General features: G+C 47.1%; 1 protein-coding gene across 1 annotated transcript in view; it reads right to left on the bottom strand.

Moving 5' to 3' along the window:
* The window catches only part of LOC311315734 (rho GTPase-activating protein 6-like), a gene marked incomplete at its 5' end in the record, with an annotated part of 82,238 nt that overhangs the window by 9,971 nt on the left and 54,358 nt on the right, over nucleotides 1–17,909 (bottom strand). Inside the window, 5 exon segments of the mRNA XM_084446438.1 lie at nucleotides 305–360; nucleotides 2,884–3,079; nucleotides 4,458–4,732; nucleotides 8,334–8,405; nucleotides 11,446–11,605. Of these exon segments, the coding sequence (XP_084302564.1) occupies nucleotides 305–360; nucleotides 2,884–3,079; nucleotides 4,458–4,732; nucleotides 8,334–8,405; nucleotides 11,446–11,605 (759 nt within the window).

The following is a 17,909-nucleotide window of genomic DNA, read 5'->3' as shown; positions in this document are numbered from 1 at the left end:
GCTAGAGGCTAAGCCAACACACCCACGACTCATCAGCTCATTAGCTATTGGCTAACCCCAACACCCCCACGACTCATCAGCTGTTATTACAACGCACTGAGAAAGAGAGGGCCGAGATGTGATATTGTGATTCAGACGTTCAGTTATACACCAGAGTGTTTTGTTATGAATGCCACATGGGTTGGACAGGTTACGCAGGGATGATGTGTGTGTGCAAGTTGGTTAGAAATGATTATCCAGGCAGGTTTTGGATAATCAATTCTAATGTGAAGGTTGAGGTTGAGGTTGAACACACTCTTCCTACCTGTCTGACCCTCTTCTTGGAGCTCCCCACCCTGAAGATCCCCACCGTCTGCAGGCCTGGGGAGACGACGGGGATGACAGAGCGTTAGACCTCCAGAGGGGGAGACGACGGGGATGACAGAGCGTTAGACCTCCAGAGGGGGAGACCACAGGGATGACAGAGCGTTAGACCTCCAGAGGGGGAGACGACGGGGATGACAGAGCGTTAGACCTCCAGAGGGGGAGACGACGGGGATGACAGAGCGTTAGACCTCCAGAGGGGGAGACCACGGGGATGACAGAGCGTTAGACCTCCAGAGGGGGAGACGAAGGGGATGACAGAGCGTTAGACCTCCAGAGGGGAAGACGACGGGAATGACAGAGCGTTAGACCTCCAGAGGGGGAGACCTAGGGGATGACAGAGCGTTAGACCTCCAGAGGGGGAGACGACGGGGATGACAGAGCGTTAGACCTCCAGAGGGGGAGACGACGGGGATGACAGAGCGTGAGCCCTCCAGAGGGGGAGACCACGGGGATGACAGAGCGTTAGACCTCCAGAGGGGGAGACCACAGGGATGACAGAGCGTTAGACCTCCAGAGGGAAAGACGACGGGGATGACAGAGCGTTAGACCTCCAGAGGGGAAGACGACGGGAATGACAGAGCGTTAGACCTCCAGAGGGGGAGACGACGGGGATGACAGAGCGTTAGACCTCCAGAGGGGGAGACCACAGGGATGACAGAGCGTTAGACCTCCAGAGGGGGAGACGACGGGAATGACAGAGTGTGAGCCCTCCAGAGGGGGAGACCACGGGGATGACAGAGCGTTAGACCTCCAGAGGGGGAGACCACAGGGATGACAGAGCGTTAGACCTCCAGAGGGAAAGACGACGGGGATGACAGAGCGTTAGACCTCCAGAGGGGAAGACGACGGGAATGACAGAGCGTTAGACCTCCAGAGGGGGAGACAAAGGGGATGACAGAGCGTTGGACCTCCGGAGTGTGGGGGGGGGGGGGGCTAAATAAACCACATCTAGATTAGATTGAAAGAAAACAACGACCTCTTCAACCCAGGTCAGGGGTCAAAACAGAATGTTATTTAGGGGAGGTTCCCAGAAAAAAACACACACGTTTGAACTTCAGGAGGAGCCATAGCTGTCGTGTTAGTGACTCTAACGTAGGCTTACATCTGGTGTTGTGTGTGATCAGATACACGTTTTCCAGTAATCAGATTACAGTTACTGACCTAATAAAAGTGTAATTACTTTTAGTCACTTCTGCGCGTTCCTGATCCCTGTCCTTTGGTTGATATGCACATATGGTCATGGCTGAACTGAATGTTCATGTCATCAGGGTGGAGATGTGCTAAGAGTGCTGGTGTAGGATCAGATGTTTATTATGATCTAATGCCGCGTTCCAGATAGGATTTTGAGCTCGTAAGTTACGACTTCAAGTCACGACTCACGACTTCATAGCGTTCCAGGCAAACTGTCTGAATGCGTGGCATTCCGGATAAATGTAAACAAGCCGATATGGTAAAAGCTTGAGATTTGGCACATTGTCAGAGCTGACAAGTTAAACATTGTATGCCTAACTTCGCTATGCTAAGAATTTTATTTTATTTTATTTATTGACATCATCGACTTTTCGCCGTTTGCATGGTACCGTTCAGGTTTACCTTAATGTTAGCTAGCTGGCACTAGCTATCTCTTGTCAACATATTTGGGCATCATTACATACACATAGCAGATTGTAGTGCATAATCGTTTGTATTATTTTGATTACAACGTACAAATTTACTTTACGTTGCCCTAAAGTTATCTTTGTCGCCATACCCATGGGGGCTGCCATCTTGCTTAGAGGGCTGTGTGATGTCAGAGAGCGCAACTGGGAGTACATCAATCTGGTACGAGTTCACGGGTGGGAAGTTACGGGTTTGACTGCCATTCCAGCGCATTTTCTCATGTAGGAGGTCGGAAAAACACGAGTTACGGATTGCCTGGAACGCGCCATAAGAGTCAAAACTGATCCTAATCAGCACTTCTCTGATTTGGGTAAGAAATGATCAGGTTTTAGAAAGTAACTCAAAAGTAATCAGTAATCAGAGAGAGAGAATGAGAGTAATTAGTAAAGTAATCTAATTACAATTTAGAAAAAGTAATCAGTAACTTTACTTTTCTGATTACCTTTATTAAGTAACTTGCCCAGCCCTGGTTGTGGCTGGAGTGTGTGTGTGGTGCGTGTGTGTGTGTGTGTGTGTGTGTGTGTGTGTGTGTGTGTGTGTGTGTGTGTGTGTGTGTGTGTGTGTGAGGTGTGTGTGTGTGTGTGTGTGTGTGGTGTGTGTGTGTGTGTGTGAGGTGTGTGTGTGTGTGTGAGGTGTGTGTGAGGTGTGTGTGAGGTGTGTGTGTGTGTGTGTGTGTGTGTGTATGTGAGGTGTGTGTGTGAGGTGTGTGAGTGTGTGTGTGTGAGGTGTGTGCGGTGTGTGTGTGAGCTGTGTGTGTGTGAGGTGTGTGTGTGTGTGTGAGGTGTGTGTGTGTGTGTGGGTGTGTGTGTGTGTGTGTGTGTGTGTGTGTGTGTGTGTGTGTGTGTGTGCGCTGCGTACCGTATTTCTCCAGGTGCTGGCAGCAGCTGTCCACCAGCCGAGGGACCTGCTTGTAGATGGGGTTGAGGCTCAGACGCTTGTCTCGCTGCTTCTCCTTCTTACTGAGCGTCTCAGCGGGCAGCGAGAGCTGCAGCGCCTCCAGCAGGCGGGACTGGCTATCGTCCAGGTCCGTGATGGAGTCCACTGACATGGCCCCCTGCCGAGGACAGGAAAGCAGGACTGTCTCAGAGACCCTGTTTAGACTTGGTTTTAGAATATGTTTTGGACGATCAGATTCAAAGTGGACAACCCTAAATACAAGTGTAAACTGCCACCAAAATGTTTTGTGAAACGTTTCCTCAAACCACTTGCCGAGGTGGTCTGGGACGCATTTGTCCACATATCTTTAGTCTTCTAAACGCTAATGCGTCCTGATGCGCCCCCGACAAAGACATAACAGGAAAACATATCATCAATGCAAGATACTTTTTCTCCTTTTTCGCCTTATCCTGCACTCTCTGCAAGTCGCAAGTTACTTTCTATCAATCGAAACATTTGGAATAGTCCAACTACAGTATGTACACTAGTTCTTCAAACATCTTCGGTTGCTTTCATGCACACTTTTTTTCAATCTGCTCAAAGTCAAACCAACTGATTATTGATTTGTTTACATGGAGCAGCTGTGCGACACGCATGTAGGAAGGAGTGAGTGAGTTACTATGGTTTCTATATACGAAGACAAGTGGCCAGCTGGACACATTTGGAGACGCATGATAGACACAGGTGTAAACGAGGATGTGTCTTCTGTCCACTTGTGATCTGATCGTCCAAAACACATTTTAAAACCAAGTCTAAACAGAGTCAGAGAGAACAGGACAACCATGGAGATGGGAGAGAGGGAGAGAGAGAGAGAGGGAGGAGAGGAGAGAGGGAGAGAGGGAGGAGAAGAGAGGGAGAGAGAGGGAAGAGAGGAGAGAGGGAGAGAGGGAGAAGAAGAGAGGGAGAGAGAGGGAGGAGAAGAGAGGGAGAGAGAGGGAGGAGAGGAAAGAGGGAGAGAGGGAGGAGGAGAGGAGAGAGGGAGGATATGAGAGAGGGAGAGAGGGCGGAGAGAGGGAGAGAGGGAGAAGAAGAGAGAGGGAGAGAGAGGGGAGAGAGGGAGGAGAGGAGAGAGGGAGGAGATGAGAGAGGGACAGAGGGAGGAGAGGAGAGAGGGAGAAGGAGAGAGGGAGAGAGAGAGGAGAGAGGGAGAGGAGAGAGAGAGAGAGGGAGGAGAGGAGAGAGGGAGAGAGGGAGAAGAGGAGAGAGGGAGAGAGGGAGGAGATGAGAGAGGGAGAGAGGGAGGAGAGAAGAGAGGGAGAGAGGGAGGAGAGAAGAGAGGGAGAGAGGGAGGAGAGAAGAGAGGGAGAGAGGGAGGAGAGAAGAGAGGGAGAGAGGGAGGAGAAGAGAGGGAGAGAGAGAGAGAGGAGAGAGGGAGGAGAGGAGAGAGGGAGAGAGGGAGGAGATTAGAGAGGGAGAGAGGGAGGAGGAGAGGAGAGAGGGAGAGAGGGAGGAGAGCGGTAGGTCTCTGTGTGTGGGGCAAGGCGGGGTCCCCTCACCCTCCGTCGCGAGCGCGGCGCGGCCTCGGGTGTGTTGGGCGACGTGGACTCGTTGGCGTTCTCCGAGGTGGAGCTGAGGGAGGAGTTGCTGCTGGACAGCTCCTTGGTCGGCCGCTTGGTGGCGAACTGCAGGATGGAGGCCACCAGGTCCGACGGGTCCTTGTGCTCCTCCCGTGGGGGCGTGTCCTGCCGGAGGTTGTCCTGGCGCTGCCGGTGTGTACGGTCGTTAGTGATCACCTGGGACAGAGGCATGCCGAAGGCCTGGGGCACACACTCTGGAGGACAGGAGAGAGAGAGAGAGAGAGAGAGAGACCAAAGAGCAAGAAGGTAGAATAGTTATATATATATATATATATATATATAATAGATAGTTATTTACAGCCTTGGTAAACCTTTATTATTGTCATCAAACATGTACCCCAGATGGATCTTTGTTTTAAGGACAAGCCATAAAGTGACAGAGTTGACAGACATACTGTATGTTTACAATCACAGGGATTCAACGGAAAGCGGAGAGCAGTGGTTTCTGGAATCTGATTACAGTGGACAACATAACCACGGTAACAGCTCAGTCCGCAGAAACTCAGCTACTGAAATTAAGCAATATCACACAATAGGGAGTGCTGTTATACTACATATCAGCACAGCTGTGATTCAGTCGGCGGAGTGCCCGAGATAATCACTAATAAGTTCATTATTAACAGTAATAAGTGATTTGTTTGTTTATTTAATCATTATTTGGCTCAGAAAAGTTAAAATCACTTGAGTATCTTTGTTTATTTTAATTGACTACTTACTTACTTTCAAACACATGCTTACATTTTAGACTAAATAAAAAATATGATGGGCCTATATGCCAGCTCTATAGATAAATGTAAACTAGAAAAGCCGACTCCACATTCAACGACTGTACATGCTGACGACATGCATCATGGGTGGGGGACGACAGGTTCACTCTACACTAGTTTTTGGCTAGGTTGCATAGTGTCCAACCATCAACAGCTTGGTCATGTCCAGAGGTAGGGTGTCTATGGGTGCTCCCTGACTTCACAGATAAGGGTGCTTATGTCCAAGATGAATTCATAGGGTGGATTCACTACAGAACTCTCCTAATTCATAACAATGCAAAAGTACAGTAAGTGAGCTCAATCACGAGTGTGCATGCATGTGTTCATCGACTCATCTGATTCCTCACTACATGGTCGTGTGATACTCATAAAGGGCTGTTTTTCCCATAGCAAGTACCGTCTGTTTTGAACACTGAAACGATGCTATGTGTCTCTGTAAAAGTATAGACTATTTTACTGAAGGACACTACTTTTCAAATCCACAGGCCCAGTCTGTAGAAGCTTCCTGGTGTGTTGAGTCCTTGATTTGCGTGTTAGGATGAGGTTAATCTCTCAACTCCATGTTTCCACTTCATCATTTCCACCAGGGAACATGCATCACGGGAGGAAGTTTACGATGCCCCCTTTTCAAACGGACTGTAGTAAGAATGCTCCCTTTTGTACTGTGCTCAAAACAAGCGGTCTCACAAGTCTTTCATTTTATTTATTTTTATGTTTAATGTGTACTGAGTTAAGTTGAGTTATGTGTCTGTATGAATGGAGGAACTGGAATGCCTTGTGGAGTTTATACTGCAAACCATTTCCCCATGGGGACAATAAAGATCTATCTGTAAGTCTATAGACAGCAATACTCTGCTCTCTGAAATGGTGGCGCCTGTAACTAGTTTATTTTAATCTGAGCTAATATCTTCTAGAACGTTCTGTTCTGCTGAAGCAGCGTGTGATCTGGGCTGCTCTCTCGTTCCACGTCTGAGGAGAGCGCTGGCGCTCGGGAAGCGGACGACACATCTGGCACGTGACCACCTTCGCGCAGGTGGACCTGAAAACAAGACTGAGCGGGGTGACCAATCACACGCCCGTCCTAAATTCCCTCACAACGGCGTGGATTACTGTTGACGTCGGGCGACGTGCAGTTGTGTTCAGTTCTGTCAGCGGAGCCGTCTGCTAGTGAGGGGTTTGGAGGTCAAGGTCAAGGTCAACTTTATTTATAAAGCACGTTTAAAATCAACCAAAGTTGCACCAAAGTGCTGTACAATATATAAAATAAACTAGGTCGTTTAGGTCGTCTGGAGGTCGTCTGGAGTCCCTGTCATCGGCCAGCGAGCGCCGGACAGGTTTACTTCAACATCCTGTTATTTCATTCATTCATTCATTCACCCTGAGCTCTCAAGAGCTGAGAGCGAGGAGGACAGCTCTGGAGAAAAGACCCGGACATAACGTCACACACACACATATACACGCGCACGATGACACCATACAGTACATCCCCTCTACATCCACAAGCACTCGCATGGTGACAGCTGAGCGCAAGGTCAGAACAAGGCCAGAACAAGGCCAGAACAAGGCTAGAACAAGGCCAGAACAAGGCCAGAACAAGGCCAGAACAAGACCAGAACAAGGCCAGAACAAGGCCAGAACAAGGCTAGAGCGCAAGGCCAGAACAAGGCTAGAACAAGGCCAGAACAAGGCTAGAACAAGACCAGAACAAGGCCAGAACAAGGCCAGAACAAGACCAGAACAAGGCCAGAACAAGGCTAGAGCGCAAGGCCAGAACAAGGCTAGAACAAGGCCAGAACAAGGCTAGAACAAGACCAGAACAAGGCCAGAACAAGGCCAGAACAAGGCTAGAACAAAGCTAGAGCGCAAGGCCAGAACAAGGCCAGAACAAGGCTAGAACAAAACTAGAGGCAAGGCCAGAATGCACACAGTAAACAAACCCCATCACACCCCATTAAAGAGCCTCGCGACACACAGCAACCACACAGACGACAAACACTTCCGCCTTTACTGTACACACTGTTGCGGAAACACACTGTACACTGCTCTATCACATAACGCTCTGTCGCAACGTATGGCCTGTATACTGTAACAGAGCGCTAAGTAAACGCAGTTATGAACATGGCCACATGCGGTTTATGAGGTATGCCAACGACCGAGTAACCATACTGTCGCTTCTAAGGGTTCTTGAGCAGTGAATTAAGTTCATGTTTACATGCTGTAAACAGGCCAGAGCGTGACTGAAAGACCCAACAGCTTGAGAGCAAATGTGTGACGCTTTTGGGCTTCTTTTTTTTGGTATTATCTCCAACTAAGTTCCTTTCCTTCCGATCTCAAACTCTGTGCCAAACGTTGTCTGCTCTGCATAGTGGTTGTGTTTCAGCCCAGTCCCCTTACAAGGACTCCCTCCGCTTCTCAAAAGAATATATCTAAATATATCCTGGCCTCAGCGCATAAGTCTGTGTTTTCCTAGGCACACTGTTCACCTTGGGGTGGGGACTCACGACTGGCCTCTTTTCTCAAACTCCCAGGAACAAGGAAGTATGTCGATGAGAACAAAATCTTGCAAATCTTCAAATACAAAACGCGAGCAACGTTTTTGTATAATGTGCACAATTTAAAAGAAGTGGTCACACTTTACAATAAGGGTCACAAAAAACATTAGTTAACTGTTAACTAATGCTTATTTAGGGTTAGGTTAGGTTACTTATGTTAATTAATACCTTAGTTAAGGTTAGGGTTAGGATTAGGGTTAGGTGAGTTAACCTTAGTTAACATAAATAACATTAGTAAATGGTTAATAGAGACATTTGTTAACTGTTACTTAATGCTTAATAATGCTTATTAATGTACCCTTATTGTAAAGTGTTACCAAAGAAGTCCAGTTCCTTCTAAGGCTCAGACAGGATTTCCCTCGTACCAGCGCCCGGGTAAGCGCTAACTGTGTGAGCAGAGAGCTCTCTGCCTTCGTCCAGCGCCCAGCTGGGGGTCAAGTAGTGGTCCAGCTAAGGGAGAGGGAACCCCACAGTACCTTTGTCCTTGTTCTTCTCCTTCGCTAGGGAGTCAAGCTTCCTCCTCAACGACTTCTTCCTCTTCTGTCCATCTGAGAGGTGAGGACGAGAGGACAGACTGGTATTAATGGCACATAGCAGCATTAGCATGAACAGTCAACTGAGACAAGTCCCCTAGTAACTGGTAAACGACTGAACGCTTTTATCCAAAGCGCTTTACATCTGCTGCAACTCTCAGTTCTTTGAAATCAAGACTGAAGACTTTTATTTTTGCCGCTGCTTTTTATTAAATCATTCGTACACTGCACTGTAACTTTTATTCCTGTATTTTATTTTTCCTGCATTTTGTTTTAAATGTCCTTATTTTGCATTTCGTTTTATATGACCTTTTATGTGTTTCACTTTGTCTTGATGCTTTTAATGTCTCATGTAAAGCACTTTGAATTGCCTTGCTGAAATGTGCTGTACAAATAAACTTGCCTTGCCTTTACAATGGCCTCTCATTCGCCCTTTCACACACACACACACACACACACACACACACACACACACACACACACACACACACACACACACACACACACACACACCAATGGCGGCAAGGTGCTCGCCTGCTCACTGAGAGTCATTTGGCTTTCAGTGTCTTGCTTACAGCTCTCTCTTGACAAACGGACATGTGGACAGGAGGAGCCGGGAATCGAACCGCCGACCCTGCGGCCACGGGGCGAGCCGCTCTACCTCCTGAGCCTCAACCTCAGACGACCTGAGGGCGTCCCCAGGCTCACGACGGACGGGCGGTCAACAGAGGAGAGAGGGGACAGGAAGAGGAGAACCCTCTTATTTCCTGTTCTTCTCTGCCACCTCCATGTGGGCTGAGCCCTGGAAGATCAACCTAACTCCGTGAGGGAGGAATGTTTGCCCTCAATGTTAGAAATCATAGTTATTAGGTTAAATCTTCCATATAATCACTCTAGTTTCAACTGCGCATGCACCTTTCACAGATCATAAAAGAGCACCCAGTTTAACCACTATCAGTTCTCCTAGGGCTTTTTTTGTTTGAGTTCAAGTCGGGCGTTCATCTTGAGCAGGACGGAAGACAAAGGAAAGTGTTTAGTCAGCTGTCAACATGATCTATGAGCCCTGAACACTGATGGATGTTCAGGAAGCCCTGCCACACTGGACTACAGTATCAGGGCTGGACTCAAACACCCCCTTGTCTAAAGCCCAAATGTCTGACCAAGCGGTCAGCTACGGCTGACTTCACACACCGGAGATGTTATCATCAACGGGTCTCGTTTCTGGGCGGGTCCCCTTTGTGTTTTGTCCACCAGAGCTTTACCCCATTGGCTTAGTCAAATCCATGACCTTTTCAACTCGGTGTAGAGCAGAAAAAAGCCTCCTCTTGTTGGGGTAGAGCAACTCTGAGTGAGAAGTAAAGTACCGTGGAAAACGAGAGACAGAGAAAGAGAAAGAGGAGTGAGACGGAAAGGGATAGAGAGAGAGAGAGAGAGAGAGAGAGAGAGAGAGAGAGAGAGAGAGAGGGTGAGAAAGAGAGGGACAGCTCGCCGAGGTTTAGAGAGGGGGAAAGACAGATGCTTTGAGAGAGAGAGAGAGAGAGAGAGAGAGAGGAAATGGTTTGGATTCCTGTCAGATGGCGAGCAAAGCTGCACGGAAATCCCAGGAACCTCCAGTCCTCTCTCTCTCTCCCCCGACTCTCAACGACTCGAGAAACGGTCCAACGAGTCGTTTTCTTTCCTCTTTTTTGGGAGCACATCGGGTCTCTGAGTGTTGGCAGCCCAATCGTGCCGTGCGCAAGATAAATAACCCAACCCACCGAGTGAAAAGCCCACATTCGCGGTGCTGAAATATCTCCCAAGCGCATGGGCCGGCGGTTCTGGTATTCATAAGGAACACAGACAAACGCATTAAATCATTGCGGAGAGGTATAACCTTCTCCTGGAATGCGGGGCCCGGGCTGATATACCGCCCCGTGCGCAGAGAGAGAGAGCGACTGGCCGGATGCAGGTGGCCACGGACGACGAATGAATATTTCGAGACGCAGAAGCGTCGCCCGATTCTGCGTCGCCCGATTCTGCGTTGGACAGAACGCGTTTGTGTGTCCCTTCTAGGAGCGCTCCGGGGGGAATCACGTGCACTGTGGCTCACGTCTCTAGTCGTGCGCGCTTACGGCTTCCCAAACAGGCTTTTTGGGGGTCGGCCGTGGCGCGGTGCTGGAGGTTTGGGATTGGTCCCAGTGTGGGCCACAGCCTAACTTACAGCACTGATGTTTGAGTTGAAATATAGAGTATATATTAGAGTAAATATAGAGTATATATTAGAGTAAATATAGAGTATATATTAGAGTAAATATAGAGTATATTAGAGTAAATGTAGAGTATATATTAGAGTAAATATAGAGTATATATTAGTGTAAATATAGACTATATCAGAGTAAATATATATATTAGAGTAAATATAGAGTATATATTAGAGCAAATATAGAGTATATATTAGAGTAAATATAGAGTATAGAGTATATATTAGAGTAAATATAGAGTATATATTAGAGTAGGCCTAAATATAGAATATATAATAGAGTAAATATAGAGTATATATTAGAGTAAATAGAGTATATATTAGAGTAAATATAGAGAATATATTAGAGTCAATATAGAGTACATATTAGAGTAAATATAGAGTATATATTAGAGTAAATATAGAGTATATATTAGAGTAAATATAGAGTATATTAGAGTAAATGTAGAGTATATATTAGAGTAAATATAGAGTATATATTAGTGTAAATATAGAGTATATCAGAGTAAATATAGAGTATATATTAGAGTAAATATAGAGTATATATTAGAGCAAATATAGAGTATATATTAGAGTAAATATAGAGTATATTAGAGTAAATATAGAGTATATATTAGTGTAAATATAGACTACATTAGAGTAAATATAAGTATAAGTATATATTAGAGTGAACAAAAATAGCTTACAGAAAAACCATCTGGACAGACAGGCAGACACACACATACTCTCTCTCTCTCTCTCTCTATCTCTCTCTCTCTCTCACACACACACACACACACACACACACACACACACACACACACACACACGTTGCACCTTTGGGTATGGCGATCTGGCACCCCAGGTCGTAGTCCTGATGGAGGCGGTTGAATGCCACCTCCTGTAGCCGCGCCCTCTCCAGCTCTGATAGGCTCTGGATGGCCACGGCCGTGAGCCGCACGCTCCGTCCAGACAGGCTGTTCCAGGTGAAGTCACCCTGCGGGGCAGACGGGCGAGAAGGCACTCGTTAGCGACAGCGGTCAGTAGCGGTCCCTCCCCTGGCATGGCTCCCGTCGCCTCCATCGCTGAGCTCTCCGTCGGAGGAGAGTAACGCCACGTAACATGAAGCAAACCTGATGCAACCAGGCTAAACGCTAACCTCTGGTAAACCGCTGGCCTTTAGAGGATTCAACAACACCCTGGAATCGTTCCATGGGGAAAGGTCTTTCTTTTTTCGGCCTCTCTCGGTGACCATGGCCGTTCCCGTTTTCGCCCCCGTCGTTGTGCACGCACGCCGACCGTTCTCGGTTACAGCGCCGCATCTCTCTCTGCGGCGGTACCCAACATCGCTCCGTCACTAGGCAACTACAGTATGTGTTGATGAGGAGCAACTCGGGACAAGCAAACTCTGAACCGGGCGGCTCAATGATCTTTAACTGCTGGATTTACTACAGGCAGGAGCACAGCAGACGTATATAGCATTATGGCAGAAGAGCAGAGAGGAGAGCAGTAATAATAGCCAGAGTGAACAGCTGGACTGGCAGACGGCCCAAAAAAGCCTCCTAATGAAGTCGTAAGTCATCCGAATCCCTGGATCTGCGAGCCTGCGTTTCTCCATATTGTCTGTGAGAGATGGCAGACCGAGGACTTAGACCCGCTGGTTCTTATGGGTTCACCGGGCCCGTTGAGGTGGGGGGGAGGGGGGGCTCTTAGGGATGTTTACGGGCTTCTGAGATATATCTTGGACATACTGTACTATGGAAGGTTTAGGCAGATAAGAGATCTCTTCTGGGGAAAGGATTAGGGGCTAAATGCACGGCATTGTTCCTGCGCTTTCATGCGCTCTCTTTTGATCTCCCAAAGCGAGCTAGCGTTAGCAGTGCATCAGTCTCCAGGCACAGAAAAAACAAGATGTGAAAATAGCCGACCCCTACGCAGCTGGGAGTGGCCAAGCGTCCCGCTACCCTCAAACACCTCTTAACAAGGACTCAAAGAGTTTGTTTGACAAAGACAAACAGCCGGTATAGACGCTCTCGGAAACAGACCGCTTCATTAGCCTAGCCTAGCCTAGCCCCGTAGCATATGAAAGTTCCGGCGTTACGCGTGGCCTATCCCTGGCCGGCTGGTGGCGTGAGGCCCGTCCCGTGACAGTCTCCTCAACCCAACCCACACCCAGCAGGACTCCAGCAGGCGTCGACGTGCTGCGGCCGCAAGATTCAGGGGGATAGACTAGAGGAACAGCTGGAAAAACAGGGGCGGCGCCGGCTACTCGCTTGAGCTCCAGCTAGGCGGGGATGGACGGCTCTCAGCTGCTCATTTGTCCGTCTATGGAACGTCTATGGAACGTTTCTGGAACATTGACCCTGCTTCCACACAGGTCCGCACGGCTGCCCGGCCGTTTGAGAAGAACACAGAACCGCAGGTTCTCGCCACACCTCCGGTTCCACCGAGCCACCACCTCTTCTGGAGGGTCTACGGTAGCCTGCGACAATACTCACTAATACAAAAGAACAGAAGAGCTCTTGGACATTTGACTCAGTCGTTCAATAAGGAAGTGATGACGACCATTGGGTGATATTTGGTGATACTATACTGTAGTGCTGTAGCTCACACATCAAGCCAAGTCTGATCACGAGTTGCAGAGCCGCTCTGGACAATGTTTATCTCAAGACACAAACTGTTGATCGTGTTGGTATGGGGACCCATGAGTCATATGTCAATTTCCTATGCACAACTATCAATATTAGACGGCTGATTAAAGCTACCCCCAACCTTGCCTAGTGGCAAGCAGAGCTAACAGAGTTGAGCAGATACTCCATACTCAGTTCAGTTCTATGAGCAGAGCTAACAGAGTTGAGCAAATACTCCATACTCAGTTCAGTTCTATGAGCAGAGCTAACAGAGTTGAGCAGATACTCCATACTCAGTTCAGTTCTATGAGCAGAGCTAACAGAGTTGAGCAGATACTCCATACTCAGGTCAGTTCTATGGTAGTTGAGGCCCACAAGGTCTCTCTCTTTCACACATGGTGTTCTCATCATATAAACGCAGGGTTAGTGCTCCCTCCACCATGTCCGTGTGTTTTAAACATCTCTTTTTCCACTGCTCTCTCTCTCTCACACACACACGTATCTGTGCTGCGTCTCAAAACAAGCTCCTCTTCAACATCAGAGCAGAGCCTGGCGTCTGGGCGGGTTCAGACAGAGAGAGTCAGTCCACTTGGCTTGGGTTCCATGACATTCACATTTGACCAACTCCAAGTGAACCCTCCCCACACCCATCGCATGGTCAGTGAGCTGCACAGTATATGATCAAAATGCCTTGGAAACTGCTTTGGACTAGTATGTCAGTCGAATGCTGAGTAGCTGGTGATTTCATGGATACTGATGTGTCAGCATGTCGACGGCAGCGCAGCGAAACCAAGCTTGTGTTTGTTTACTCTGTATGGTTGCCAAGCCTCCCGCTCTGTTAGCCATTTAAACTCGGACGCTTTAATCGAGTTACGCCATTTTGCGTTGAGCCTCCATATTCTTTATGCCAAGAGATGATGTTGTTGACATCCAGCTATGTAACAGTAATGCAACAGTAATCGTATTTAGTATCTTTAACAAATAGAACTGATGATAGTTTCAACTATTCCGTTTCATGTTATTCAATTACACAATAAAAAAATGATTGTCGTGACAGAAAGTTAGACATTATACTGTACCAATGAAAGTGTCAGTAGGACACAGAAAAGGGATATGTACTGGATGTGACTACAGTGACCATCCCTGAGACACTGGTCTGTCCTGTGTTAGCAGGGTATTAGCATGTGTTGCCCATAGAGGCCATACTTTCCCCCTAATAGACCGCAGTGCTTTCATCTTCTGTCAAACCACCACTAGCCTTTTCAACATCTGTATCTGAAATATTGTCCACATGGCTTGCTTTGAAAAAATATACGAGAGCTTTCAATATCTTCAGTCACCAGTCAACACCAAAATTAGATTGCGTAATCTGTTTTCGCATGTGTGTCACTTCAAAATAATCATTACATAATCATGGTAAGTGTGTTTGTTAAGTAGCTTGTGAGTCATTCCTAGTATGAGGGTCTTTATTCAGTCTGCTCAATACACTAGGACAGAGTGTACAAACTGAAATAAAATAATATGTTTCCAGTTTCCATAGTAACAGACGCAGAGTGGTAAGTGTTGCAGGACATGAGGAAGCATTTCTATGGCAACCTGCATCGAATGGCCAATGGGCATATTGATCTGACCACCATGATAGTTCCATGATAACAGGCCTGCAGACACGTTATAGAACAAAACTGATTTTACTATGAGACCTGTACTAGTTTCTAAATGCTTTAAAATAACCTGATATACTATTCAGAATGCACCAGCTTAGTGAACTCTTAAACTCTTAAGCTGCAAGGGTCGCCCACTGCTTGTTCTTGAATCAGAAATAAATCATTGCAAAGCACTAAATTATTTCCCTCTATTATGTTGAGGTGTTTTGGAGCTGGACTTTTAAACAAAACCTTCTGATGGCACTCTGCCAAAGACAAGTCATTGCTTTATCTATTTAATTAATCCCATTACAATCTTGGCCACTTCAATTGAAAACAAAACCATGTGGAGCACAGGCTGGTGAGCAGATTGGTGTGTTTCCTGTCTCTCCGTGGTTGAACATCCTGTGCACGAGAGGGGACAACACAAGTCCTCCTCCACAAAGTCCACAGTGTCAGTAGTCTCAGCTGCCGGACAAGAGATGGCGACATTAACCTAATAACATGTAAACAAACAACACAGCACAAACAAACATCCCGGGGCCTCATTTATCAAAGAGCGTGTAAATTCTGGTGTAAAAGAGGGCGTACGACGAAAACGCGGAAAATGCACAATGTAGCGTACGACGAGAATATTTACACGCTTTTCGGATCTATCAAAAATGTCGTATGCCCTTTTCTGCACGAGAAATCCGAGACGGGCGGAGAATAGAGTGTACGCGCACGCGCCTCGTGTTCCGCCCTCTCCACGCCCAAATCCAACCATATATGGTCAAAACTATGACGGCACAACGGGGATACCCCGGAAGGAACCGACATAATATAGCGTCGAGCATTAGGACAGACAAAGACGTTTATGGAAAAACGCGGAATGAAGAGAAACTTTTCGGAGACGGAGGTGCATGTGCTTGTTGGTGAGGTCCACGCGAGGAAGACAATCCTCTTCGGAAGGTATTAATAGCCTACCTTTGTCTGTTTGCTCCTACAGCTTAGTAGCCTACTTTAGCTACGTATTGTGCATCTAGGATTTGGCATACACGGACATAGCCTACTGTAACATGTGGCTGTGAGGAAAGAGAACATTCTGTGGTAGGCTATGATTAAATTAGGACCAAACACAGGGAACAATAACGCAGATGACCACTTCATAATGTTAGAACACATTAAACATTTTCCCCTCTGGGAAATTAAGACTCATCTAAATCACCCGGTAAATCACAGCATTTAATTGACTGCCAACAGAAAAACATATCAAATGAATATGGCTGCACAATGAAATGTTTAATGCATAATCAAGTTCACAGACAAACTCAAGGAACATGATTGAAATTGTTTCTCCAGACTCTGACGTGGGGTGGGACTCAGAGGAGGGGGAGTCTGCAGTGGTCCTGGACCTGACGGTCGTGCCCCCGCGAGTTGTACCCTCCACCTCCAGCGCGCCGGCCTCCACCTTCTTATCAGCTTTGAATATATATCTTGGCAAACATAACACGGGATGATGTACAAGGAGGGGACAGATACCTAGTGAAAGTACTATTGGTTGCTAGTAATAAGACAATAACGAGGGCTTGGTATAAGGTGGAACGCCCAACCAAGGAGCAGTGGCTGGGTGTTGTGGAGGAGATGTATGTTAGGGAGAGGTTCACGCATGCATTGAGGATGCAGGAAGGAAAGTTTGAAGGGAGATGGGAAAAATGGATGGATTATAGAAGGAAGTGTGATGATACCACTAATATTAAAATTGTCATATTTGAGTAAGAAAAAAAAGCTGCATGGATGGATGTACCCATAAGCTGTTATTGTAGGTTTTTATGTTTTATTGTATTGTCGTTGTATGGATGGAAAATGCTAATAAAGATTCAAAGTAAATAAGACAAAGAATATGGATCTTGGTTATGGACACACCAACAAGCCAGCCGTCACGCGCAGCGCCTGCCTCCAGTCTAGTCCCTACCCTGCTGAGCGCCGGATTCATTTAGGCTCGCATTACGCACAGGAGGACTGTCATTTATATGCTTACCAAAGAGCAAACAGGTCCACATGATCACATATTAATGACAATCTAATTGGTCAATTATTGCCGTTTGATGGAGTGCCTGCATTAAGTGTGTGACATATAGCGCGGAAGGGTTTGGGACAGCGCATAGGTACAGTTTGGGGAACAAATCCATATCGAACCATGAATGAGCCGGTTAGAGGACACGTCTAATCTTGCATTGCGATATATGTTTGTTCTGAATTGGCCTAGTAGCCTACATGATTGTGCGTTCATGAACTGTCGCTCTTATTCTCTCCGTCAAACATAGTAATTCACCGACGCACCACCGGCGTCGCCAGTTCCCCCTGTGTTCAAGAAGGGCGTAGAACACCGTGTAAATCGGTACGCCAACTGGAGAGGTGTCCTACAAAAGCGCGGAGAAAGGCGACTAAATTTTCGCCCTTACGGCTTGATAAATCGCAATGTGGGGGGGGCAAATGGCGTACGCCTGAACTCGCGAAAAAGACCGTGTAAAAGAAGGCGTACCTCAATGATAAATGAGGCCCCTGGTCTCTTTGACCCTCTCCCTCTGGCTGGAGACTGCGGCCCATCAGGACCAGGTCCACACGCCACAAAACCAGCTTCTTTCCCACGGCCATCAGACTCATTAACAAGGTTTGCGCCCCCCCATGACGCCCCCCCCCCCCCCACACACACACACACACTGACTCTATACCCCCTGCACATGACCTCTGACCTCAATGGCACACACATTGCACACGCTGTACATACTACTGCTGATCCACACTACACTATACTCTCTGCACACTCACTGTTCATACAGGTACACTCACCACACTCCATTCTGTATATAGTACCTATATTACAGTACATTGCGCGTACGCGGAAGTTGGAAGTAGCGGGAGATTTGTTTGCTGCTAAAAAGTTCTGTCTAAGTTTGCTGTTTTAAATTAGTTTTACACCATATATTTGCAGTCATTTTTCATATACTGGTGATTTTATCTTCTTATTTTAATTCAGTAAGTATTT

The sequence above is a fragment of the Borostomias antarcticus genome, assembly GCF_949987555.1.
Source record: "Borostomias antarcticus genome assembly, chromosome: 12".
Lineage (NCBI taxonomy): Eukaryota > Metazoa > Chordata > Actinopteri > Stomiiformes > Stomiidae > Borostomias > Borostomias antarcticus.
This window is presented reverse-complemented; position numbering and strand designations above follow the sequence as displayed.